Raw genomic sequence first — 24,067 nt, 5'->3', positions numbered from 1 at the left:
GTGCCCGGCGGCCACCTGGATGGGACAAATGCATTACATGGCGTTCGATGGTATGATTCTTAGCTGAAGACATGGTGTTATGTTGTTTATGGCTCATAGTTGTTATAACGTGTTGCCCGAAGAGTCGTGGACATCTTTCCGTTATGGATCATCTGCCTTTGAGTGCCCAGAATGCTCCCAACGTTTGACTGTGTTGAAAATCTAAGACAAGGGACAAGTCATATCTATCAAGATAACGGTCATTGCTGCAGTTGTATATCTGCTTTGGATACAGAATGATCTCGAGAAGGATCAGATAAGACCACTGGACATTGGTGGGGCAAAAGAAAAGCTCTACGCAGGGGATCTCGACAGAGTCAATCAACAACATTATCGAGTATGCTAAACACCAACGGTTTGAGTAAAGCAAAACGCAAAAAGTGAAGACCATGATGAACGGATCGAACGTTCTCAAGGCGGAAATTTGCTTGTGACAGGAATCGAACCTAAGGAACGATTAGAATCGATTGAGTGTACAACAATCGTGTCAAAGGCATTTACCTGTGTTTCCACGGTATTGATGATTGGAATCCCATGATCTAGATCAAGAGAACCCTCCCACAACGTGGTGTACTGGAAAATGTCAGAATCAAATCGAATCTAATGATTTAGAGAGCGATAAAGCCGTACCTAACCACCTGGAGACAGGTTAGTATATCAAGTCGAATTGATTAGAACGCGGGTAGAACGAACTATACGACACAAGCCAGCTGATTGGCTGCGATCATGAAAGATCAATATTCAAATTTACAATATAATACCTTTTGAAATTTCTTGCAGACCGTGGTATGAGTAAGACCGATTGACGGGATAAACTCGGTTCCACTCGACCTGCAAGCAGCACTACAGCCAATCATAAATATCTACAACGAGGACGACGACATAGGAACCACACAACGGGGCTGTCTTGAAACTCCAGCAATCGGGGCGGCATCGGGATAAACGATGGAGCCGATCCGACAAGTGGAGAAACTCAACCGACCAAGTACAACAACCAACACACAACGAAGCCGCTGCTCCAACGAATCCCAGACCGATCGATCGAATACAAGCCAAAATAGTACAAGTCAACAATCAATCATCGTTTGCCTTTCGTCGTCCATGGTGCCTGTCCCGATGAATCTCTCCCGATGAATCTTTCCCGATGAAGCATTGATACGAGCATGTCCAAGAACGTTACCAACTTCCGACACAGTCTATAAATCGGTTACTTCGTTTCATAAGTATGCGTATACGGCGTTAAAGACGTTGGAGCAAGATTTCAGAATGAATGTGTTTTGGTTGGAGGGAGGGTGAAGTCGAAATCTTGCCAAGACCTCCATCCACCTCAACTTCACTTCCAGAATGCGCAACGTCTCCTCCATTACATACATCGACCGTCCTCGCAGACGCCACTTGACATCGCAACAAGTGGTTGGAACCGCTCGCCGTGCGAATCCTAACGACGAAACCGGCATCCTCCACTATGACACTCTCTCAAGCCCTGTCGCCCTCCGCGCCCGCAGAACCGTCCTTCTTCAGAACGCGAGCCTGCAAGTCCCGGGCAATCGGTGAGACGCGGCGACGAGCCTGCACCACTCCTTCTTGGAAAGACTTGTTCTGAAGCGCCATGCGTACGGTCGAAGGGACCTTCCAAAGACCTTTGTATGTGTGGCCCTTCTCTTTCTTCTTCTTGGCTGGAGCTCCGGATGTCGAACTGTCGCCCTGAAGCGAGGGCTGCTCTGACGCATCGCCGCTCGTGGCCTCATGAGAACCTTGTCCTTCGCGCTTGTCAGCCACGCTGGTTGTGAGGCGGTCGCCGGAAGGAGCTGGCCCAGTGATGTGCTTTGCGGCGTCTTTAGGCGGAGATGGAGTAGGGCGTAGGGTGGCCTGATCGCTGAGACGAGAAGGTCCGCTGTTGCGGTCTGCACCTTGGTCGGGCGGCGAAGGAGATGCGACAATGGTTATGCGCTCGATGAGACGGATTGGGGCAGCGTCATGAGTGCGCGAGCCTAGCCTCAAACCTCATGCGGCCACTCGATCGAAGGCTGGAGCATCTGTTGTGGGATGTTTGTCGGAAGTAGCCCTTACATCATCTTCCTCGTCGACGAGGTTCTTGCGATGACTTTGAGCCGCGGTTGTGAGCTAAATGTTCGAGCACTCGCTCTCAACACGGTGCATTCATGATGCTCATCCTGCTTGAGTTGCTTCTGATGGGAGGACTGGGGAAGTTCGTACTTCAATAAAGCCGCTTCGCATTCCAAAGGGTATCCCAGTTCAACAAACCAGTCCTCTGCAGCTGAATCCACTGACTTGCTCAACAACCTCCTCCTCCTCCACCACACCCACCCCCACCACCCCCTCCTCCCCCTCCCCCGCAACCACCACCTCCTCCTGCACATCCTCCCCCCGCAGCACCATTCCCACCACAACCTCCCCCAGCTCCCGCACAAGCACCAGCAGCAACCCCTCCACCACAAGTCCCACTACAGCAATTCCCTGCCGCTCCAACCCCCATCGCCATACACGCCGGCGCCACAGGATAGTACGCCGGCATGAACATGTACCCCCCAACGTACGGAGAATATGCAGGAATGTAAACTGCATGTCCGTACGCATCACTCCAGTAATAGTCATCCCTCTTGGGCTCCGGACGACCTCTCTTCCGTGCCCTCTCACAGGCCTTCTCGTATGCCTTCTCCAATTCAGCGGCCTTCTGTCTCGCACCTACAGCGTACTCGGTATCATCCGGACGAACAGCATTATGCACTGAGATGTGGACGCTTTTCCGCGGGTCCTGGGAGCTGCGGTGCACGAGGGAGTCGTTGGCTTGGTTGCTCCAAGTGTTGAAGAGCCGAGAGGCGACATTCGTGTGCGATTCCCGGGTCGCTTCGCAGTACCAGCAGGTGCACTCAGAGTATGGCTCGCCGTAGAGCCTCTGGTAGGTCTTGCTGGTCCAGGCAAAGGCGTCATTCAATGCGGTCTCTGCCACTTTGTCGTCGTGATCGATGAACTGCCCGGTATTGGCAATAGTATACGCCATATAAGGATACGGCGACAGCTGATGTGTGTGCCATGCGAGATCAACATCCAGCGTCGGCACAGCCATATGCGTTGGATCCTTCATGATCGAAACGAACCGCTGATATTTGACCAACAGCCGCTTCATAGTGTTGGGCAGAGCCGGCGAATGAAGCCAGTCAATGTTATGCATCTTCTCGATGAAGCTTCCCTGCCGAATGACAGCCCCGACAAGATCGAGTGCGAACGGTGAGCTGTTCTCCCAGTATCTACTCATCATCTTCCTGATGCTGACTCGATCTGCTTTACTCAGTTTCGGCATCCCAAAGCTGCACTTGACGGTGCTCATATACCGCCGATCCGTCATCTGCTTCTCAATCTGATCGCGTATCCCAGTCATGGTCGAGCATTTTGAGTTTCTCTTCGCATTCTCATTGATGATGCTCATCCCCAGGCCCAGCTTGACGAATCGATTCGCGAAAGGACCCATTTTGCCAAAGTAAGCAAACATAGTATCGGACTTCTTCCCCCACTTCAGCGGAATCCCTTCATAACCAAGAGGAGTGCCTGGCATCATCACATCATCCTTGATGAGCTTCCTGGCGTCGTTGCAGAACTTGGCAGCCTTCAACCTCTCATGATTGATATCCGTCATACAATACGGACAGCGCATGGAAAAGTCTTTGTCTGCGAAGCCGCGACCAGACGACAGTACGTTGTCCACTCCTTTCGACAGACTGTCCCAGTCATGGCACCCGGAGAGCAATCTGGCAGCCTTTTCCGAAACGGTGGTCCAAGGACTCTGGACTCCGCCAAGGCAGCCTGGACAGCTGAATCGCGCGACGTCCGCGTCGCGAAGCTGGTTCCAGTTGGTGGATCTCGCAAAATTCGTCGCGGCTTCATCGCCAGCTTCGTACGCAAATGTATTGGAGTCGATGCAGTCTATAGCCGACTGCCAGGGAAAGCCGGTGTGCCACAACGTCATCCACCCATTCCGCAGACAGTCCTCGAGGTACGCTCTTGGGTTGAGCATATACGCATGCCACACCATGAGAACGTCCATAGGAGGCATGTTGCTCTTATTAAACGTCAAGCGACGACTCATCTGTGTGGGTTCGCACAATGTTCCCGCCTTGCCGTACACCATGAACTCTGCACACTTCAGCGGCCGGGGATTTGGGAATAAAGAGTTGATCCACGCTTCGAATCGACCGACGGCTCGAGAGACGTAGACGGCCCATCGTTTTTCAGACAGTTTCGCCAGAGCCCGAGCTTCCTTATCACCCGATGGCAGTCCCTTGTCTAGCACGATGTTGTTGTAGATGCAAAAAAGGCCGTCTTTCGAGGCCACTCTCTGGCGCAAACGGTAAAAGCATTCCAGCAATTTGAGGTGTGCAATGCAATGATCGACTTGTGGTGTATCGTTCTTCTGAGAGCTCAAATTCAGGTTCGAGAAGCCAGTAGTCAGGTCTGGTGGTGTGAGGATGTTCTCCTCATCGTAGTCTGGCAGCGGTTGAGCATACTCGGGAGGTGGAGAGGAGGAGGAAGAGTTGTCATCTTCAGTGTTGGCTTCAGCCTCCTTGTCCTTGGAGGACCGCGAGAGTATCTTGGATAACCTGTTAGGCATGTTGATTATTCTTAGGCCTGATGTTCGATCATGACAGAAGGAAGTTAGGTATTGTTTTCAAGGAAGCAAAGAACGGCGCAGGAGGTAGGAAAAGACGTTTTGAGCTTGCCGACCAGCGGTACAAAGATCAAGGCTTAGCAAAACACCGCCCTTGAATGGATCAGACGACCGATGCAACCACAGCACCACACAAGAACAAGGCGCAGGTCGGCTTCTTCGGCCCTTCTAGCGGTGCAACTAGAAGGCGTCCATTGGAGGAAAGCACCAGCAAGCCTTCCTCCGCAGCGGATCTGGGAAGCTTGGGGCGGTGGCGATGCAGAGCTAGAGGATACAAGGGAACGCAACCATCGACATCGACAAGCAACCACGGTTGAACGAGGTGAGCAGAGCACAGCAGACGGAGATTGACAGGCTGGCCAACCATGGGGTACGCACGTTCTCTTCATCAACAGAACGACATGTGCAGTGCTGACCACTTGTACGCGGCCACTGCGGGCCGATTTGGACATTCTTCAAGTACCTTCGGTCCATCGTTGTCTTTTGGTCTGACCGACGGTGAACAGCCCTATCCCAACCCTTCGCCTTTGCAGGACTGGGTTGGCTTGTTGCTTGCTGCATCCTTTCGACTCCGCGTGTAGGAAGAGACATGGATGAACGCTCGAAGGGCGCGGGCAATGAGTCTCAGCTCGCCAGACCTGCTTGCGATCATTGTCTCAAACTCAGACAGTGTTGCCCAAACAGGAAGGTGTCTCGACAGTGTGAACTCTGTCTCCAGACGCGTTGCGATGTTGCTCACCTTCGCTCAAGTCGCAAACTTGACGCGTTTCTCTCGCATCCGTCCTTGACAACAGCTGCACCTTACGCTTGACTGACATATTGCACTCCTGGCGGCTGTGTTGTCTTCGGCAGAAGGATCTGTACCCCACCTTGTTCTTGCTCTGGAGCTCCGCACACGGGAGACGATCGCAGGCAAAGTCTATTGTTACGTGGCTCTTCAAGTTGTTCTTCCATCTCGTCTCTTCTGCGACCGTTGTAAGTGTGCCATCTTGTCTCCATTTCATCTCACGATGTCAGAGGAAATCCCAAAGAAGGGCATAGCGGCGGTAGTCGTCAACGAGGGGTCGGACTTCAGAGTCGAAGTTCAACAGCTCGACGTGCCAGAGCCCAGTAGGCTTGCCGCCCGTCACATTGACAGGAGAGGGAGCTAATTGATTCCAAGAGGATGATGAAGTTCTCATCCGGCTCAACTGCACCGGCCTTTGCATGAGCGATGTCCACTACATGTAAGACGTGCGTTTGTTATATTACCAGATCCGTCCCTCACGACAACCCCAGGCTAAACGATTGGCCCGTCCCTCCAATGTCACAGTTCGGCGTTCGTTGCGCCGGCCACGAAGGCGCCGGCGTCGTCGTCAAAATCGGCAAACAAGTCAAAGGCTGGAAGGTAGGCGACCGCGCAGGCGTCAAACCGATCCACGATGTATGTCACAACTGCGAAGAATGCTGGAACGGGCGGGAAAACTACTGCGCAGAAGCACTTCAGACCGGTCTTCATACGCCGGGGACGTACCAGCAGTATTTGGCGAAGCCGGCGATATACACCTCGAGGATTCCGGATGGAGTGAGCGATGAGGTTGCGGGACCGATCATGTGCTCGGCCAGCACCATGCACCGCGCTCTTATTGAGGGGCAGCTCAAGCCGTCCAACTGGGTTGTGTTCCCTGGCGGAGGCGGCGGAGTCGGAATTCAGGGTGTGCAGCTGGCGAGGCAAGTTGCTTAAACCATGCTTGAAAGTGTGTGTAGACTCATAGCCCGACAGAGCGATGGGTATGCGGCCGATTGTCATCGATGGTGGAGAGGCAAAGAAGAAGCTGAGTATGGAGATGGGCGCAGAAGCGTTTGTCGACTTCCGTGGGGAGAAAGACGTTGCCGCGAAGGTGATTGAAATAGCCGATGGCGTTGGTGTGCACGGTGTTGTTGTTACGGCGTATCAAGCCTACAAGAGTGCGTTCCTGTCCTCTCGAACCTGACATCGACCGTCGGCTAATCACTTCCTCCAAAGACGCTATGGATTTCGTCGGCAGCCGCAGAGGAGCCCGGATCATGGCCATTGCGCTTCCACCACATGGGACTGTACAACTCGGAGCCGAACCGAGCACGTTTGTCTTCAAAAATATGCACGTCATCGGGTCTCTAGTAGGAACCATGCAGGATACAGCAGCTTGTCTCGAGTATGCAAGACGAGGGCTTCTGAAACCTATACACGAAGTAAGAGGGAAGTCCCAGTGGGCGGAAAGTGTGGAGGCACTGCGACGTGGAGAGATTGCTGGTCGGGTTGTAATTGACTTTAACAAGGACTAGAATCCTGTAGCAGAAGTAAGGTATTCCTGGCCTACATTCCGATCGCTTTCTCAGTCATATCCACCCGACATCCGCCACACACCACTCTAAAGCTCAATCTTAGTGTCCTTCGCCTTGTCGGTCCCATCGCCATGGTCGACATGCTCGATGATTTCGGCCTCATTCTCAGTAGCGCCTCTCTTCCTAGCCAGATCCACATCGAAAGCAGCCTTGCTGTGGAAGATCGTCTCCATCTCCTCGATCGATCGTCCTTTGGTTTCCTTGACGAACATGAAAGCGAGGGCCGACATGATGACGTCCAAGATGGCGTAGAAGAGGAAGACATAGGAGCCCATGGAGTTGACCATGTATCTGCATTATTGCAGTGTTAGCGAGAGCTCTTAACGGAGGATTTTGACTGGACTTACGGTGTGACGAGGGAGAAGAGGAAGTTGAACAGCCACTGAGTGCTGACCGACAACCCACCACCGAACTCGCGGATGCGCGAGGGGAAGATCTGGGAAGCTGTGAGCCGTTGCACGTCTGATGCATATAGTGTTGCCTTACCTCAGCTGTGTAGGGCCACGGGAGAGGTCCCCATGAAAACTGGTAAATCGAGTTGGTCAAGAAGATCATGGCCACCGTGCCGATACCAGCGGGGCGAGCATTCGGTCCGGTGCCATCGCCGAAAGCTGTCTTATTGACGATGACGACGATGATGAAGCAAACCGCCATGAGGATCGCCGAGATCCAGAATGTAGGGCGGCGGTTAAATCTCTCGCTGACTAGGAGGATGTATGCACCGCAAGTGATAAACTTCTGTGCTCCAAACAATCCAGTGATCAAGAGATTCTGCGTTTGGTCGTCTCCAACGAGCACGGCAAAAATCTGGGGAGCGAAGTATGCAAGTGCAGTCATTCCAGTACACTGCTGCCCGACGAAGATGCCAAAACCGAGGAGGAGGCGGTAGCGGTTCGCAGGCTCGAGGAGCTCGCTCTTCTTGAAGCCAGCCTTTGCACGGAACTCTTCGGCCAGACCGGTCTTGATCTCCTCAAACTCTGCTCTGACCTCCGGACCTGCATTGTACTGTCAGTGGGAGTGTTTCAGCTAGGAAAAGGTTACCGACCATCATCAGCGCGAATCCACTTCAGGCTCTCCCAGGCCTCCTCGATACGGTCCTCTTTCACCAGCCATCTGCAAGACTCGTGGCAGAAGATGAGACCAATGGCAATTACCGCCGGAGGGACCATCTGGAGACCGACGGGTATCTGCCATTGCTTGGAGCTGGATGGAAGTGTCTGGACGACAGCGTAGTCAAGCTGCGTGCCTGTCAGTGTCATGCATTTGAATGTCTCGGATCATCGTCGAGGACACACCCAGTAGCTGATCATCACTCCCAAGGCAAACAGCCATTGCACGCCGCCACCGAGTCTTGCGCGAATTTCCTTTGGTGCCATCTCTGTGTCGACCGTCAGCCACGCGGTATTGCATGTGGAAGGTCAACGCCGCACTCACCGGCATTGTATCCAGGAGCTACTGCCGTTGCAGAGCCCAGTCCCAAGCCTGCGACAAAACGCCCGACGTAGAAGCAAGCGAGCGAGCCAGACGGTACCACTTGAAGGGTGACACCAATGCAGAAGATGGTGCACGCAGCCTGAAGCGTCTTGCGCCGTCCGAACTTTTTAGAGACAGTGAAGATGCTGATGGCGGCCAGGAAGGCTCCAACATTCTGCATGGACACCATGACCGCGGATACTGTTGTGTTGTCGCTGTAGCCGAAGTCTCTCTGGTACGACTCCATGGTCAAGACACCACCTGTATGACGGATCAGTCTGAACTTCAAGATCTAACATAAGGCGTAATGTATAACTCACCGACGATGCCAGTGTCATATCCGAACAAGAATCCAGGAAGACACAGGAAGTAACCAAAGAGGTACGCCCTGATGGCACCCATTCGAGTACCTCCCAGCTTGGCCCGTGCCATGTTTGCTGTAAGTGCTCGTCGGCCGCTGGTCTACCAAACACCTTCCAGAAAAGTTCAACGTCTGACAGATGGAGAGGAAGGTTGGAGGGTTTTGAGATGAAAGACAAGCTCCCAAGACCTCGAATGAATCGCTAGCTGCACGTTTACACCCTGCCGTGCCCGTGTGCCTGCCTCCCCAGGTATGCGATGTGGAGTGCCCGCGACTAGCACGCCATTGCCCCAATTCTTGACGGAATGCGTCTTGGTTTCGGGCTCTGTACGCGGGGCAGGATTGCAGCTACGCGGAGAAGTCGTGGAGATTGGAGGATCTAGCCAAGTCGATATCACGGTCTGTCGGCGACGAGACGATGAAGGATCGTCCGAGGTCCGTTGCGGTATAGAGCGCACGGCTGGTAAGCAAACGGAGCACACTTTCAGTCTAGTAATTGCCGAATGACCAGTTCATGCTACCTTGTGGCGCTGTCTGGACGCCGACAACCGATGCATCAAACAGGATTGTTACTCGGGCAAGAGTGAGACGCCGAGAACCGATGTGCCGGATAGGTACGAAAGCTAACTCGGCTGTGAACGAGAGATGCTCGACGCGTGTATGCGACTATATGATCAGCGGCCACGCTCTCAGGCCGTCGAGGGTAGTCACCGAGTTCAGACGTGTCGGAATCGCTATCTCAACTACGGGATGAGACAAGTTCTGCAGATAATTGCGCCATAGTCACTTCCACATACTGCTCGAGGACAGGTTGGACCCTTTCTGGTGAGGCCATCCTGTATGAACGCCTCTGAAAAGCACAGCCGATAAGCATAAACAGTCCGGCACAACAAAGCCTTGCCCTACCCGCTCGCCAACATCTGCTTCAACTTGTCCAAGGAGCCCGCCTGCCGTGCCCATCGATCTACCAACCACACCGGCAACAACAGCTGCATCAACCAAATCTTCAGCGCTCCAAAACCCCTGCGAACGTACCGAGTACTGAGCCACGAGTACCGAAGCGCAGTGGCGATTGTGCTCCGAGTGACTTGAAGTCGATCATGGCCTTTCATCCCAGCTAACGACCCATTCATCATGGTTTCGATGTGCTTGCGTATGGGGTTGTAGGGTGAGTCTGGAGGGAGAGTGATGGGTTTGCCGCCTTCCTTGATGTTTGTGTAGAATTCAGTCTTGACTGCGCCAGTCACTAGAGTGAGGACCTGATGGAACGGTAAGTGAGATGGGTTTGAGAGTAGTCGGAAAAGGTATGGAACGTACCTTGATGTCGAAAGGAGCCAGCTCTACTCGCATATAGTCGCTCAGGCTGTACACTGCGGCCTTGGAACTGGAGTATATTCCCACTGCAGATGGTATCAACGTCAGTCATGAATAATTCCAGTGACCGGTTGTTGAACTCCTGTGGGACGAGACTTACTGTAAGGTCGATTGAAGCCTTGAACACCAGCCATGCTGGATTGGTTGATGATAGTTCCTGCGCCCCATGTTAGCACACTCTACATAATGTCTCATAAGCTTCCGCAGACCTTTGGCAACCCGGAGCAGTGGAAAAAAGGCTTGCGTCAGAGCCAGCACGCCCCAGACATTGACTTCGTACTGCTTCCTCGCCTTCTCCAAATCCACGTCCAACAACGGCATATAGTAGCCGTACCCTGCATTGTCTGCAACGACATTAGTCCTAATGACCATACCGAAGTTCCATATTCATCGTGGCATACTCAGGAGAAAATCCAACTTCCCACCAGTGATCTCCTTCACCCGCTCAACGGTAGCCGCAATCGACTCTTTTGACGTAACATCAAGCTCGAGCTTGAAGACTTCCGCGTCGTCGCCGTGAGATGTGGCGTCTAGATATTCAAGCAATTTGAGGTCAATCGAGGTTGCGATAACGCTGATGCCACGGCTGAGCAGTGCTTTCATGTGCCCTTCTCCCATGCCACCGCTCGCGACACCTGTGATGAGAGCATATTTTCCTGAGGCCATTATGGGGAACGCGAGAGGAAAATGGGGGTAGTTGCTGACGACAGGTCTGATGGGCACCGTGAGATGAGAGCGTTTCGACCTCGGGGTGCGCTCTTCGGCTTGGAGGCCAACCCCACTAAGGTGAACATTGCACCACATGTACTTTTGTACAACAGCAAAGGCAGGAGGCAGCACCGCCAGGATTGAACGTCAGCTAGCGTGGTCTTTCGTAAACCAATCAACTGCGGCATGCCAGAAACAAAGTATGATCGTGGTGATTTATCCCCATTTCTTAGATGTCGAACAGTCTGTGTATGTAATTCGAACTGGAACTGCTGTCGGGAATGCATGCTCACGAGCTCAGCGTACCGGCCCCCTAAGTGTAAATCCCCCAATCTCCTTGCCAGCTATACGAGAGGCCCCAGTAACAGTTCCTCTCGACTGTCTGCTGCCTGAGACGAAGCAGCCACGCAAAACCTTAGGTGGCGGGATGCATAGCCAACCTTGTCTCATCCGGGGACACGGCGGGTCGGCCATTAAGGCGCCATTCTTGATGTTGGGTTCAGCAAGGAGGTCGAAGGTTGCCGTTGTTGCCGTCAATCTGACACCGACGTAAGTACAACGACATCGCTGACATGGTCTCATCAACGACAGAAACTACGACTGTCTCCCCTTCCCATCTCCAGCCACGCCGCCCGAGTCTGCGGCAGAAACAATGTCCGCGATGGTCGTGCTTCCAGCTCTCGCAGTCCTATCGTTCGGCGATCCTGACCCTTGGCCGGCCTCGATCTTGTTTTGTACCCATGACTTGTTCGGATCTGCTAGGTTCATTTAGCAGTGCTCCCGAGAAAAGTCGGTGACTTTGATTCTCACTGTTGCCATCATTCGCCCCTTGTCCGGTGCCAGAGCTCGGATTCACGTTCGGATCATCGCTGACGTTCGGGTGGTCACCGAGCTTCCGCTCGATCTTTTTGATGATGTTTGACATGATGGGTTGAACTTGGAGTTTTGTGTGGAATGACTGCTTTGCGGGAAAAGAGTTGGTAGACAAGAGGCAGGATAGATGTTGCGGACAAAGTAAGAAATTTGGTGACAATGAAAAACAACTTGACTTTTTGGAACCTTTTAAGGTTTTGCGTCTTGAGAACCGCGTGGTCGAGTGCCATACAACTTTCCTCAATGAAGCACGTGTGTTCTCGCCTGATGTTGGTGGACAGCTATCGCCTTCATCATTGGTAGAGGCAGTCAATTTTCGGTGCTGGTGCCGTGTGATTGAGGTCATCGATACCAGATTGTCCGGCACCGTAGAGCATTCGATCGATGTTCCGCTCTGTCAACGCACTCCTCACCCGAGAGAACTTCGTGGCGACAGGCGGCCTTTCCATACCAGGTGTCGATACGTCGTTCCTGCGAGAATTTTGGAGGTTGCACTCAGGAGTTGAAGAAGGAAGGCTTGAAAGGAAGAAGCGGCGAGTTGTTCGTCCGATCTGTCACTCGACCAATCAAAACAGGTCCGGGCTTCAGGCTGGGTGAACTGCGCTCCGAGATTGACAGAAACACACCCCAAGGCGCGATGCTTCAATGTCGCCGAGCCTCATCTTCTTCTCACTGCACTGTGTATTGCACCGCTTCACGACAGTAAGGGCGGAACCGCAAACACTCCGCCTGAGCATCATCGATATCTGTTGTGGTGTCTATACAAGGGTATAAGTTGGCTGCAATCTCCTTCCGATCACTTGAAATCTCAAACAACCGAACTATTCTTGCACACCTGTTCATCTCATCTTCACATTCCATCGGTAGAAATACCCGACGACTTCCTTCATTGACTCAGGAAATCAACAAATCAACATGAGCGGCCTCAGACGACTCGTAGTCACTGGCGCCACCGGCAAACAGGGCGGCGGCCTCATAAACGCTCTCCTCGACCTCTCGCCACAGCCCTTCGAGATCTACGCTGTCACTCGCAACACAACATCAGGAGGCTCCAAAGCACTCGCCAGTAAAGGGGTCAAACTCATCCAGGGTGATTTCGAAAACGCCGAGCAGATCTTCAAGCAGGTAGAGAAGCCATGGGGATTGTTCTCTGTCACGATGCCGTTGGGAGGTGAGCCTATTATCCAATCTTACTTCTTCTAACGCGGTGCTGATGATCGTGAGCAGGTGCCAAAAAAGAAGAGGTCCAGGGCAAGGCCATGACGAAAGCCGCTCTGGACGCAGGTATCCAGCATATCATCTTCACCGCCACAGACCGTGGTGCACAGAGTGACACCGACCCGACGCCCATACCGCATTTCGCCAGCAAGTTCAACATCGAAAAGGATATCGAGCAGAAAGCCAAAGCAAGCTCGCAGGGCGCGACATGGACGTTCCTGCGACCGGTGGCCTTTTACGAGAATCTGATCCCTGGTTTCATTGGGAAGGGCTTCGTCAGCATGTGGCGTCTGAATGGACTCGACAACAAAGTCCAGCATGTCAGTACCAAAGACATCGGTAAAGTCGCAGCGGATGCTTTCGTCAACGCATCATCGCCCGAGTACAAGAACAAGGCCGTCCATCTGGCAGGCGACGAGCTTTCACCTAGACAGATGGCCACGATCTTCAAAGAAGTCACGGGCGAGGAGATTCCAGCGACTTACTCTTGGCTGGCTACTGTGCTTCGGTGGATGCTCAACGAGCAGCTGGGAATCATGATGAAGTGGTGGACCACCGCTGGGTTCAAGACGGATGTGGAGGCGACCAGAAAACGGTACCCATTCATGCAGGATTTCCGGTCATGGTTGGAGACCGATAGTGCATGGGCGAAGAAGGGTAAAGCTTAGAAGGCCGAATCCTGTTTCCTTATCTGTAATTCTATAGAAGGCTACTGTCCAAGAGCGGATACAGTCCCAACAATCGCCATCTGATCTTCCACATCTAACACAATACCCCAATACTTCTTCAGCGCTTCCAGTCGATCGTCTTCCGACTTCAACTCAACTTCAAGTACACTGTCTCCTCTCCGCCGCCAGCTCAGCTTGTCCTGATTAATCACCAGCTGGCCATCGACATCACCGCCCTCCACCGTCTCAGAGCTCGGCAGCCCATCGATATCCTCCATACTCTCCTTCGCGGTCGTAAACCGCACACATATAATCTTCTGCGTAAAGTGGGACGTCCTGCTGGCCCATGGCGCAAAGTTCAATCCCTCCAGATCCCCAGGCAAGATTTCTACATCAGAGAAACAATACATCGTCTTCCACTCCTCTTCCGGCCTCGCCCTGTGCCGCATAAGCCATAACTTGCATCCACTAGTATTCTCCTCCAGCGTCTCGAACATGACTCTCGACTCCGCCGGAGGCTCCTGCGGTCGTACCTCGCCATGGCTGAGTGGTATAGGAATAGTCGGCTCATTGGGCCCAAATCCAACGTCGACGAGGTACTTCGTCCCGCCTATGACGACGATATTAACAAGATGAGACCAACCCGTCCACCTCTCCTCTGTAGGTACATGGACTCGACCAGCGACGAGGTAGCAGTGGAACCCAATCGATCGCAGGAAATTGTGAAACGTCGAGTTGGCTTCCATGCAGTAGCCTCCACGTCCGGGTTGGGTCATGATTTTACGGTGGAGATGGAGAGGATGGAGGTTGATCACACGATGCCAGGAATAGTGTTGGGTCAAGTTCTCGAACGGTACCCGTGTGATTTGGTGTTTCTGGAGCTTCGCCAGGTAGGAGAGCTGGCTTTCGGCATCGAGTGCTGAAACATCTTTGTCGCGTTGGGTTGTTGGAAAGGCGATGCGGTCGAAGTATTGGTCCAGCTGTTCCGAGTTGAAGGTATAGCGTTCGTAGGGAGGCATTTTGAAGAGGCTCCTGGCTCGTGTACCTTTTCGTTTTCGATCGTCGTCCTCGGGACGCTCTCCACCTCAAGAAGCGAAGCAGTCCGATTGTTAATTTTGCACGATGTGTTACATCCCTTCAGTGGTTTGTTTGAATATCGCGAAGCTGATGGACAGCAGCTGTTGCAGCCGTGTTGTCGTTGAGGGCGATGCAAAATCAGACGAAATCAAAACTGATGATGCAACTGGCTTTGACTAGTGCAAGTCATCTCGAGCCACCCGTGTCGGACATGTTGGGGTGTTGTTGGGCCTGAAATTTGCTATACAGCACTGTTGTTCGACAGAACTACCTTCCCAATCAAAGGCGTGGACCTCCCCACCGAGGCGACCGCTTCTCATTGAACGCTTTCAAGCCCTCCTTCATATTCTCTCCCTTCTGCAGTTCAGCCCACTCTCGCCCGTTGCTAATGTTCGTCGCCTCCACCACATCCGCTGTCGTCCAGCCCTCCCGCAGCATCGCTCTCGTGCAGATGATACTATCGGGACTGATTTCAGCAATCTGCTTCGCCCACTCAACGGCCTCCGCAATCAACTGATCCGGCTCGACCACCTTGTTGACCAGACCCCATTTCTCGGCCATTTCGGCATCAATGATCTTCCCAGTCAAAGCAAACTCCGAAGCCCGCTGTAGCCCGACCGTTCTGATGAGTCGCGGGAGTACGCCACTGTAAGGTGCAAGACCGCGCTTGACTTCTACCAGCCCAAACGTAGCCGTCCTGCTAGCAAGCACGATATCGCAGTTGACCACATTCTCGCATCCGCCGCCTAGCGCCATCCCGTTGACTGCGGCGATGAACGGCTTCTTCCCTCTACGGTTACTGAGACCTTCGGCGCCTGGCACGTTGCCCGGTCCAGCACCGCCTGTGTCACGGCCTTCAGTAGCTGCTTTCGCGACCTTTGCGTTCCACTCTTTGAGGTCAGCACCAGTGGAAAAAGCACGCTTGCCAGCGCCAGTCAAGATTGCCACCGTCAGGCTGGGCTCGGCATCGAACCAGCGAAAGACTGCAGTCATTTCTAGGACTGCTGCTGAGCTGGTGCAGTTGAGGTCTTTCTCGCGGTTCATTGTGAGCATGACGACCCGTGGGGCAGGATATGACAGCTTGAGGAAGGAAGTCTGCGGCGGCTGGTTCTGAAGTTGATCTGCCATGTCTAATGCGGTCTAGTGTTCTCGTATTTCTCTGGTTGTCACCTTGAAGAAGAGTGGATTGTGTGAATGTTGCAAGGCGGGTCCGAGAGAAGAGGAGAGGCAGAAAGTGTCTCCCGAAATGGTGGGTTGACAGGAGATATACCAGCTGCTTGAGGAGCTGGACTCAAGATTATCGTAGGTATTCAACTTACTGTCGGGATGAATGTATTGAGACTTCAATGAAGAAGACAACTGCAAGAGGATGGGATGGCAGCAATGCCCGAGGTTCAAGTTGTTGATTCAAAGGGTCACGTGCAGTCGCGAATCGCCAGCCACGTTCGCGCCTGCGACTCCACGTCACACTTCCACCCAGCCATTCAACAATGCTGCGGTGCAGGCGGCAGGGCCATCGTAGTCCACACTCCAAGCGTAAGTATTACTTCTCTTCATACGATTCATCCTTTCAAAATGTCTTCAATGAGATAAGATGCCTCACTTCGCGCACACCCCGGAAGCGCTCCTCGGCCGCAACGACTCGAAGAACCCGGCAACAACATGCAAAGGGATCACGTCTGCTGGGCGGCCATGTAGACGTGCGCTGGCAGCTTCGAAGACTTCGTTGAGGGGCCGACGGAGCTCGACCAGCGCGGCTCTCGGTGGTGTTGTGGCGACTGTGGAGGAAGATGGTGAGATTCAAGAGGCGGACTTTTATTGCTGGCAGCACAAGGACCAGGCTACGCAGGCAGGTCAGAACGTTCCCCCAGAGGGTGCAGCCGGAGCTGCAAGGAACTCCAAAAGACGGACTACGGAGCTGTATTCCCTGAAGGAAAAGAGCAGCATCGATACTATGGTGCAAAGACTGGGCATTGATGCAGCAGATGAGGGAGCAAAGAGCAGTTGGAAGCACACGAGAAACCCAAAACCTCCAAGGAAAACTCATACAACCGATTTTGCTGCGGAGCAGAGGCCAATGAGCCAGGCGCCGTACGCTGAGAAGTACAATCTCGGAAGAGTGAATCAGCCTCGCCCACAGCGGAGAAAGCCTGGGTTCTGGGCCAGTCTTTGCTGCATGACGAACGCCGACGATGATTACGTTGAGATCGTGCGGCATAAGACTAGGGTGGAGCAACCGCAAATGACACAGCCGACAGGACCCTCTTGTGCGTACGGCCAGCGGCCTGTGAGGCCAGCTCCTGCATCTGCAGCGGTTTCGGCGCGCCAGCCAAACGCACATGGGAGACCCTCTTCAACGGTCAGTCCGGGCACTCAAGCTAATTCACGGACAAGCAATCTGCTTTCTTTGATACCTACCTCCCTTTCGCCACAGACAACGTCCGCATTACTCGCCGAGCTTACGAAGCCCATTGGTGCAAACGACGAAGAGGGCTACATCTACATCTTCTGGTTAACACCGCAGTCGAAAGGTGCCCCGACGGAATCCACAGCTCGCTCATTGCTTTCACCACCAGAACTTTCTCGACGACCTGGTAACCAGCGAAGGATCAGCGATGTTATGACCGAATACTCCTTCGACGGCGACGAGCCCGATTCTCTCTCGAGCAAGGTCATTGGCAGCGACGGTCGACAGAACAAGCGCACAATCATGCTCAAGATCGGCCGCGCGAGCAACATCACCCGCCGCATGAACGAATGGCAACGCCAATGCGGGTACGCTCTGAACCTCGTCCGCTGGTACCCGTACGTCTCATCGTCGCCTCAGCTGTCTCCACAGCAAGAGCGTCGACCGCTTTATCCTGATCTCTCCCGCCCACCGCCTAGCCGCCGACAAAGCAGTGGTGAGGCGGTGCGGAAAGTTCCTTGTGTGAAGCGGGTGGAGAGGCTGATCCATCTTGAGCTGGCTGAGAGGCAGGTGAAGCGGCAGTGCACTGCGTGTGGTAAGGAGCATAGAGAGTGGTTTGAAGTAGAGGCTTCACAGGCTGGAGTGAAGGGGGTGGATGAGGTCGTTAGGAGGTGGGTGGGGTGGGGCGAGAGGCAGGCGACGTAGTGGTAGTCTGGAAATTTGATTGGAAAGAATGCGGCAATGGTATCTTGCGAATCATAAGAGCACTCTATGTTATATCACAACAGATCCTCCCTCCATTCACATACCCCTCATCCAATGGTTGAGACGTCTCGTAATGTGTGTCTGCTATACTGGCCGGCGAATGCTCGGGTGAAGCTCGGGACTTAAGAGGTTTCTCCTTTCGCTACACTCACTTCACAACCCTGGCATCTGGGCGGGTCGAATTAATATGGGCTTCTATATCGCCACCTCCTGTCATTGCAAGTTCCTGAGCCAACGTTGACTTTCGGACCGGTTTGGCCCTTGTTTGTGATCGTCAATTCGATATGAAGCAACGCATCACATATCTCCTCCCGGAAGGCCATCGCGTAAATGCTTCGGACATTCTAGTTCAAGACGACTCCCTGAGCTTCGCGGATGCAAGTAAGGCGGCAGAGGAATGGCGCTTGACATTGGGTTTGGATGAATTGCCAGAAGAAGTAAGCCATCGATAGATCCACCGCAATTGTATGCTGACGTCCCTAGATACAAGTCATTTTGGCCGATTGCCATGAACTTCACTTGCGATGGACTTCCCCTGAAAATCGCAGTCTCCGGTCGCCTCTGGTAGCGGGAGTACCGTCCGGCCTGCATGCGTTCTATACACCTCGAGCAGCCGATCAACAGTACGTTCGGTAAACCTAGTCGACGAACATAAGCATCGCTGACTATGTGGCAGTGCTCGGGTGTGTGATCTCATCAATCAGCTGCTGGATGGACCACCTTCGAGGTGTCATTCCGTAACCGAATCCTGGACTAGGCCGTCTGTGCTATCGGAACGCTTCGCTGCTTCGTCGAGCTATCAGTACTACCACTATTGGCCTCTGCGAAGACAGCTTGGTGAAGTCTTCCTGACCAAGGCTTGTGCAGGCGAAGGACCCGGCCTAGCTGAATGTGATCGAGTTCTGGACGAGCTAGGCCAAGCAGATTACATTGATGTCGATTTCGATGTCATCAGCCATGCAGTCACACTCACAGCACTATGGTCTTCTCTCGACGCATCTAAGTCCCCTTTACTTGCCCAACGAGTCTCCCGGCCTATCCGAAAGACACGGACGAATGACAGAGTGGAAGTGGGCGTGCTACATCCAGAAGAAGCCACAGAACCAGAGAAGCTTTCGTTAGGCGGCTTCCTCACCGTGATCGGAGACAACAATCATCCTGGTATGTCGATTGCTTTTACTTGCTGCAGGTACATCACTAACAGATACCAGGCATGACACTGTTCTCCTTTCCAGCACGTCATCACCCTCTACCGCCATCTGAACAAGTCACTTTCAAGGCAACTTTCGAACAGCCGATAGGCTTACATCCTGACCTGAAGATCAATATTCCCCAACAAAACTTGATTCCTCCCAAAGAACAATGCGGACTACACGCCTACTGGACCCTCCCCTCCGGTCTGTTCATCGACCGCTACCAACTCTCCGACCCACTATTCCTCGCATCGAACAACCTGCTGAAACTCCACAGTCTAAGCGGAGAACAAGACCTCGAAGCTCCAGACTGGGTGATCAAGCGCTGGGGCTCCGCAGCACTCCTTGAACTCGCTGCTCCGCCGGCAATGCAGTCAGATGCTGCAGTCGACGATGCATCAGAGTGGACAGTCACCATACCCACTCACCTCCGCTACCTTGCCGCGGACTCGAATGGCACAGACAGCACCAGCCATACAGCGTTGAAAGTCCCATGGCCGATCCTGTTCTGGGCATGCGAAGCTGAAGAAGGGCTGAAGATGGCTACGAATCCTTTTGACAGGGTGAATTTAGGGTATGATGGGTTGTTCGGGCCGAAGACGATGTTCTACCACATCTCGCCTGCGGGCGGTGTGGAGAGGACTGTAGAGGAGATTAAGGTGCCGGTGCTGGATGTCGAAAAGGCTGAGTGGGTGCCGATGGGAACTTTGTTGGCTGTTGCGGTTGGGTTCTCTTGGGTGTGCTGGAAGTTAATACGGGGCGCGGACGGGAGGGTGAAGGAGAAGGATGGGAAGAAGGCTCAGTGAATGAGGGTTAAAGACTGCATCAAGCAGCGCACCTTTGATGATGATATTCAGATCTCGCCCACACAAGCGTCGCAGAATACAAACGAAAGCACCAATGCCTCGCCCACTGATAGTCCGTACAACCGCCCACTCAACCCCACGGCCCATAACCGTAAACCCAATCCCCCCAATGTTCACCCAAAGACAAGCCTGCCCCTCTCTCCACCCCATACACAACCTACAAACCCTCAGCCCACAGTTCACGCAGTAATACGGCGCCTCCCTCCTCCTATTCAACGCCGGACACCGATGGTACACGATGAACGGCAGATGGTACGACCACACATGCCTCCTGTAGGTCCGTGGCGCCGTCACATGCCCACGGGTGCCCCATGGCCTGTTAGACCTATTCCCGTTGCTGGTGGAGGTGGGGTTAGCAACTGCAGTGCCGGCGGTCGCGCAAGCATGAACACGAACCTGGTTCGCAGTCCTCCGACTCTTGAGACCGGAGAAGGGGCTACGCTTCATCCTGTTCTTGCCCCGGCCCTCCCTGGGCTTGCACTGGCCGTTCGGAAGCAGGAAAGCGGCGTAGATCTGGAATAGCTGGGACTTGCTCAGCGTCCTCTTCGTGGACTGGCCGGGCGTGGCTTCGGGCTCGACGGCTTCACGGCGCTGCTTCTCGCCTTTCTTGAGTTTGAAGGCTGGGTTGCGCTTGGCCTGGTGCTTGCGTGGTTCCGGAGGTGGATGCTCGCTGCAGCGCTTGGTGTGGATTTTGGATTTGGAAAAGCGGTGGGCGCCTTCGCCGTGGTGGAAGTGGTAGTCGGCGCCTGCTTGTTGGGAGGCGGAGGATGTAGGTGTTGATGGCGGCGTTTGGATCGATGAGGCGACGGGAGTGGGTGGTGGGATGGTGGCGCCGAGAGAGGATTTGTTGTTGCATTCGTTGAGAGACATGTTGGTTGGGGTGTTGGAGATGGTTGCGGTTGGGGTTGAGGCGAAGGCGATTGATGCTGAAGAGGGATATGGGCGGGCTAGGTAGAATAAGATGGAAGAAGAATTGATGAGAGAAAGCTGACCAGCAGCAGAGTCTTGACAATGCAGAAGATTGAAGAAGTGAAGTGTTTGTGTGATACTCCTACCTTCAGAAGGCGACGGGAGCATATATACCAACCTAGTTGCACTGCTCTAATCGAAGCGTCGTGAGCAAGACAATGCCCGCTCGAGACAATGTAAGAGGCTCGAATGATCGGTCTTAGTCCGACCAGAACACCTCGACAACTTTTCCAGCGTGCTCGTGGTAGTGATGTCTGACCAGGCCGAGACGTGGCCACAAAGAGTGGTAAGGATAATGCGACAATGTCTTTGCTCTCTCGATCGCAAGACAATTCGTGAGCTAGACCGTCGAGACAGGCCATGGTGGTGAATCAAATGTCCTAAGGTCTGAAGCCGACAGAGTGTCGCCGAAGTCGAAGCGGAGCGGCATCTTCGAGTCAAAGGCCGCTAGGTTGCTGGCGCCGTACTCACTGTTGGATCGATTTAACTGCTTTACGCCTCCGGGATCGTCAACGACCGCTGCACGACACCATTCAGCCTTCCTCTGCACCAGCTACAACAGCCACCTGATCGCCTTCCATGCCCGCAGCCTCCGCCGCCTTCCTCTTCCTCCCCCCAAAATTCCCCTTCGCCTGCACCCCACCCTCCAACGGCACAACTCTCCTCGCAGTGAAAATGTACCCCTCTGGACCGCCCCTACTCGTCATCATCGGATGCGTTCGTCCAGGCAAAACCTGCCACTCCCTCACCCTGCTCGTCTGCATAGTCGGCGCAAGCAACAGCCTAGGATCGACAGGGAAATCCACAGGATCCGGGGTCTCGCCTTTGGAAAGATGTGTGATATACGCCGTCCTCCTCTCCTTGGAGTAGAGGTCCATGACGTTGACCAGCGGTTCTGGAGCCGGGCAGTAGATGACGATGTGACCGCCGCCGCGGACGAGTGGGACGGTGTGAGGTAGAACGGACGCGGGATCCATGTTTGAGGCAATGACGAGGCCGTCGAAGCCGCCTTGTCTCGTTTCGTCGACGATAGCTTTGCATCTCTCCCACCTTCGCCGCTTCTTCCAGTAGGTGCCGCGCTTGCCGCTCTTCCAGTTGCGGAGGACGTTGTCGGGTTCTCGCTCTGGTTCGCGATAGGTCACGTCGTCTTCGGGATGGAGCAGTTGGAGCCAGGAGAGAGGTTTGAGGTGCGTATGTAGTGGATTTAGTGGATCGGGTTGGTTGGTGTCGTAGCCGAAGTACTTGAGGAGTGAGACGTTTGGCTGTACAGCGGGATGCAGCAGTGTGACGGTATTTGTTCGTGCAGGTATTGGGAAGTCGAGGTGTGAAGTGGGTTTGACTGGTGTGTCCGAGACTTCTTGGTTGTCGTCGGTACGCTGCTCACGCTTTTCTGCGTCTGGTTCGTCTCCTTGGTGATGTGAAATTCCATTGGCGCCATTCAACGTCGCAGTAACTCCATTGCCCTGCGCCGCGTTATCCTGCTGTCTCTCATGCTTGAACAGAAGATCCATCCTCTCAGCAAGCGCAGCAACCACCAATCCACCAGTATCATCAACCACTAGCCATCTGCCCCCACCAACAGCCTGCTCAGCGGTCTTCTCCTCCATCCCATCAGTCCCACTATAATGCGCATGACCCCAAGCCATCATCAACCCCAAACCCTCCTCCCTCAACTCCATAATCCGCGGCGCCTCCTTGACTATAACATAGTCAATCAGATTCCCCAAATCCATCGGCAGCACAGTAAATCGCTTCAGATACTTCTTCGTCTTCCGCAGTGTGTACTTTGCTTTCGCGAACACAGTCTTCTCGTCAAGCGCAGCATGTCCAGCCAGAATCTTCTGAATAATCTCTTTCCCGCCTGCTGATTTCTTCAGCTCCTCAATCTCCTGCTGCGACAGCGCCTGCCGACTCGCGTCGTCGATTGTGAGGCGGTTGTTCTTCATAATCACCGTGCCATCTTCGCCGACCAGGTCATATGCCTCCCCCACCGGCGTCCCAGGATCTCCTCGACTTTCCGAGGGCGTAGCATCCTCCGTCACCACCTCCGCGTTCAGCTCGCTGGGGGTTACTACCCTCAATCGTGAATATGCTTCATTGTTGACCTTGTCAAGTATTTCGAAAGTGAAGTAGTAAGGACGACCGAGTAGGAGATTAGAGGGAAAAGAGCCGAGTTTGCCCACGTCGATGATCCTGCGCCATTCTCAGCATGGAACAGCAGGATGGCATCGTAGGTGGTCGGTGACCTACGTATTAGGTTTGATCTCGATCAGTTTGAGGAGGTCAGAGGGAAGGCGGAGGAAGAGGTGGGTGTTGGGGAGGATGTGGGTGTGAGGTGTACTCATCCTGGCGGTGGTTGGCTACTGTGCTATTGGCATTGTGTGAAGTCACTGAAGTGTAGTTGGTCAGGTTGATGGAGGTCTAGAACCGTAGATATCGGTGTCTTGGCGGAGCGGAGCGGCGTCGGGGCAATTTTGCTCGAGCCTCTCCTTCAAAAGATACCATCTGTCCTTCCACCTATATACCGCACCACCACTTGGCCAACTTGCGAGCACACGTTCACATATACAGCAGGCCAATCGAGCCAGTATCGAGCAACAACCGCAATCATGAATCCCCAAATGTGCGTACGACGACCACCCGCGCACATGAGCGCTGTTCGCAGGCCAACAACTGACGGATCGCAGTACCAACCTCGTCATCATCTTGGTGATGATGCAGGTCAGCAAGAAGGTGCCCTTTGACGACCCGAACGTGCTCAACGGCATCCGCGGGCTCTACATCCTCAGCAATTTGATCATTGTGGGCGTCTACTTCTACGTGGGCATGAAGATTGATAGCAAGAAGGGTAGGACAACTCCCTGCGAGCGCATGCGACACGACGACTAACGATGTCTGTACAGACCGCACGGTCCTCAAATACGTCGAGCCAGCGCCGATGGGCAGCACCGAAGAGCCGAAGGCCGTGACCACCACCGTCCAGGCCTACGACAAGCAGCAGCTGCGCGGGCTGTACAAGGCGCAACTG

General features: G+C 53.8%; 13 protein-coding genes across 13 annotated transcripts; 5 read left to right on the top strand and 8 right to left on the bottom strand.

Moving 5' to 3' along the window:
• Positions 1-1,515: 1,515 nt before the first annotated feature.
• Positions 1,516-4,666, bottom strand: LTR77_007039 (uncharacterized protein; the record flags this gene model as incomplete). Its single annotated transcript, XM_064804276.1, has 2 exons — positions 1,516-2,030; positions 2,368-4,666. The coding sequence occupies 2 exons, from the start codon at positions 4,664-4,666 to the stop codon at positions 1,516-1,518; spliced, it is 2,814 nt and encodes a 937-aa protein (XP_064657046.1).
• A 1,067-nt stretch (positions 4,667-5,733) lies between these two features.
• Positions 5,734-6,446, top strand: LTR77_007038 (uncharacterized protein; the record flags this gene model as incomplete). Its single annotated transcript, XM_064804275.1, has 3 exons — positions 5,734-5,833; positions 5,886-5,949; positions 6,002-6,446. 3 exons carry the CDS (start codon positions 5,734-5,736, stop codon positions 6,444-6,446), a joined length of 609 nt encoding a protein of 202 aa, XP_064657045.1.
• Positions 6,447-6,489: 43 nt separating this feature from the next.
• LTR77_007037 (uncharacterized protein) lies at positions 6,490-7,027 on the top strand (the record flags this gene model as incomplete). Its single annotated transcript, XM_064804274.1, has 2 exons — positions 6,490-6,670; positions 6,729-7,027. The coding sequence occupies 2 exons, from the start codon at positions 6,490-6,492 to the stop codon at positions 7,025-7,027; spliced, it is 480 nt and encodes a 159-aa protein (XP_064657044.1).
• Positions 7,028-7,113: 86 nt separating this feature from the next.
• Positions 7,114-8,992, bottom strand: LTR77_007036 (uncharacterized protein; the record flags this gene model as incomplete). The annotated part of the gene is made up of 7 exons (XM_064804273.1): positions 7,114-7,378; positions 7,435-7,523; positions 7,574-8,082; positions 8,133-8,325; positions 8,383-8,465; positions 8,522-8,821; positions 8,881-8,992. 7 exons carry the CDS (start codon positions 8,990-8,992, stop codon positions 7,114-7,116), a joined length of 1,551 nt encoding a protein of 516 aa, XP_064657043.1.
• An 831-nt stretch (positions 8,993-9,823) lies between these two features.
• Positions 9,824-10,961, bottom strand: LTR77_007035 (uncharacterized protein; the record flags this gene model as incomplete). Its single annotated transcript, XM_064804272.1, has 5 exons — positions 9,824-10,180; positions 10,239-10,321; positions 10,396-10,452; positions 10,505-10,639; positions 10,697-10,961. 5 exons carry the CDS (start codon positions 10,959-10,961, stop codon positions 9,824-9,826), a joined length of 897 nt encoding a protein of 298 aa, XP_064657042.1.
• A 636-nt stretch (positions 10,962-11,597) lies between these two features.
• Positions 11,598-11,928, bottom strand: LTR77_007034 (uncharacterized protein; the record flags this gene model as incomplete). The annotated part of the gene is made up of 2 exons (XM_064804271.1): positions 11,598-11,758; positions 11,814-11,928. The coding sequence occupies 2 exons, from the start codon at positions 11,926-11,928 to the stop codon at positions 11,598-11,600; spliced, it is 276 nt and encodes a 91-aa protein (XP_064657041.1).
• Positions 11,929-12,791: 863 nt separating this feature from the next.
• On the top strand, positions 12,792-13,762 carry LTR77_007033 (uncharacterized protein; the record flags this gene model as incomplete). Its single annotated transcript, XM_064804270.1, has 2 exons — positions 12,792-13,047; positions 13,104-13,762. 2 exons carry the CDS (start codon positions 12,792-12,794, stop codon positions 13,760-13,762), a joined length of 915 nt encoding a protein of 304 aa, XP_064657040.1.
• A 41-nt stretch (positions 13,763-13,803) lies between these two features.
• On the bottom strand, positions 13,804-14,781 carry LTR77_007032 (uncharacterized protein; the record flags this gene model as incomplete). The annotated part of the gene is made up of 1 exon (XM_064804269.1): positions 13,804-14,781. The coding sequence occupies one exon, from the start codon at positions 14,779-14,781 to the stop codon at positions 13,804-13,806; it is 978 nt and encodes a 325-aa protein (XP_064657039.1).
• A 337-nt stretch (positions 14,782-15,118) lies between these two features.
• Positions 15,119-15,967, bottom strand: LTR77_007031 (uncharacterized protein; the record flags this gene model as incomplete). Its single annotated transcript, XM_064804268.1, has 1 exon — positions 15,119-15,967. One exon carries the CDS (start codon positions 15,965-15,967, stop codon positions 15,119-15,121), a length of 849 nt encoding a protein of 282 aa, XP_064657038.1.
• Positions 15,968-16,433: 466 nt separating this feature from the next.
• LTR77_007030 (uncharacterized protein) lies at positions 16,434-17,951 on the top strand (the record flags this gene model as incomplete). Its single annotated transcript, XM_064804267.1, has 2 exons — positions 16,434-17,198; positions 17,274-17,951. 2 exons carry the CDS (start codon positions 16,434-16,436, stop codon positions 17,949-17,951), a joined length of 1,443 nt encoding a protein of 480 aa, XP_064657037.1.
• A 344-nt stretch (positions 17,952-18,295) lies between these two features.
• Positions 18,296-20,010, top strand: PBN1 (protease B nonderepressible form; the record flags this gene model as incomplete). Its single annotated transcript, XM_064804266.1, has 4 exons — positions 18,296-18,448; positions 18,495-18,634; positions 18,688-19,172; positions 19,223-20,010. The coding sequence occupies 4 exons, from the start codon at positions 18,296-18,298 to the stop codon at positions 20,008-20,010; spliced, it is 1,566 nt and encodes a 521-aa protein (XP_064657036.1).
• A 385-nt stretch (positions 20,011-20,395) lies between these two features.
• On the bottom strand, positions 20,396-20,940 carry LTR77_007028 (uncharacterized protein; the record flags this gene model as incomplete). The annotated part of the gene is made up of 2 exons (XM_064804265.1): positions 20,396-20,407; positions 20,467-20,940. The coding sequence occupies 2 exons, from the start codon at positions 20,938-20,940 to the stop codon at positions 20,396-20,398; spliced, it is 486 nt and encodes a 161-aa protein (XP_064657035.1).
• A 632-nt stretch (positions 20,941-21,572) lies between these two features.
• Positions 21,573-23,384, bottom strand: TRM6 (tRNA (adenine(58)-N(1))-methyltransferase non-catalytic subunit trm6; the record flags this gene model as incomplete). The annotated part of the gene is made up of 2 exons (XM_064804264.1): positions 21,573-23,232; positions 23,290-23,384. The coding sequence occupies 2 exons, from the start codon at positions 23,382-23,384 to the stop codon at positions 21,573-21,575; spliced, it is 1,755 nt and encodes a 584-aa protein (XP_064657034.1).
• Positions 23,385-24,067: the final 683 nt, after the last annotated feature.

This window comes from Saxophila tyrrhenica, assembly GCF_035928015.1.
Source record: "Saxophila tyrrhenica strain CCFEE 5935 chromosome Unknown scaffold_11, whole genome shotgun sequence".
Classification (NCBI taxonomy): Eukaryota; Fungi; Ascomycota; class Dothideomycetes; order Mycosphaerellales; family Extremaceae; genus Saxophila; species Saxophila tyrrhenica.
Note: the sequence above shows the minus strand (reverse complement) of the source record. Positions and strands in the feature narration are given on the sequence as shown.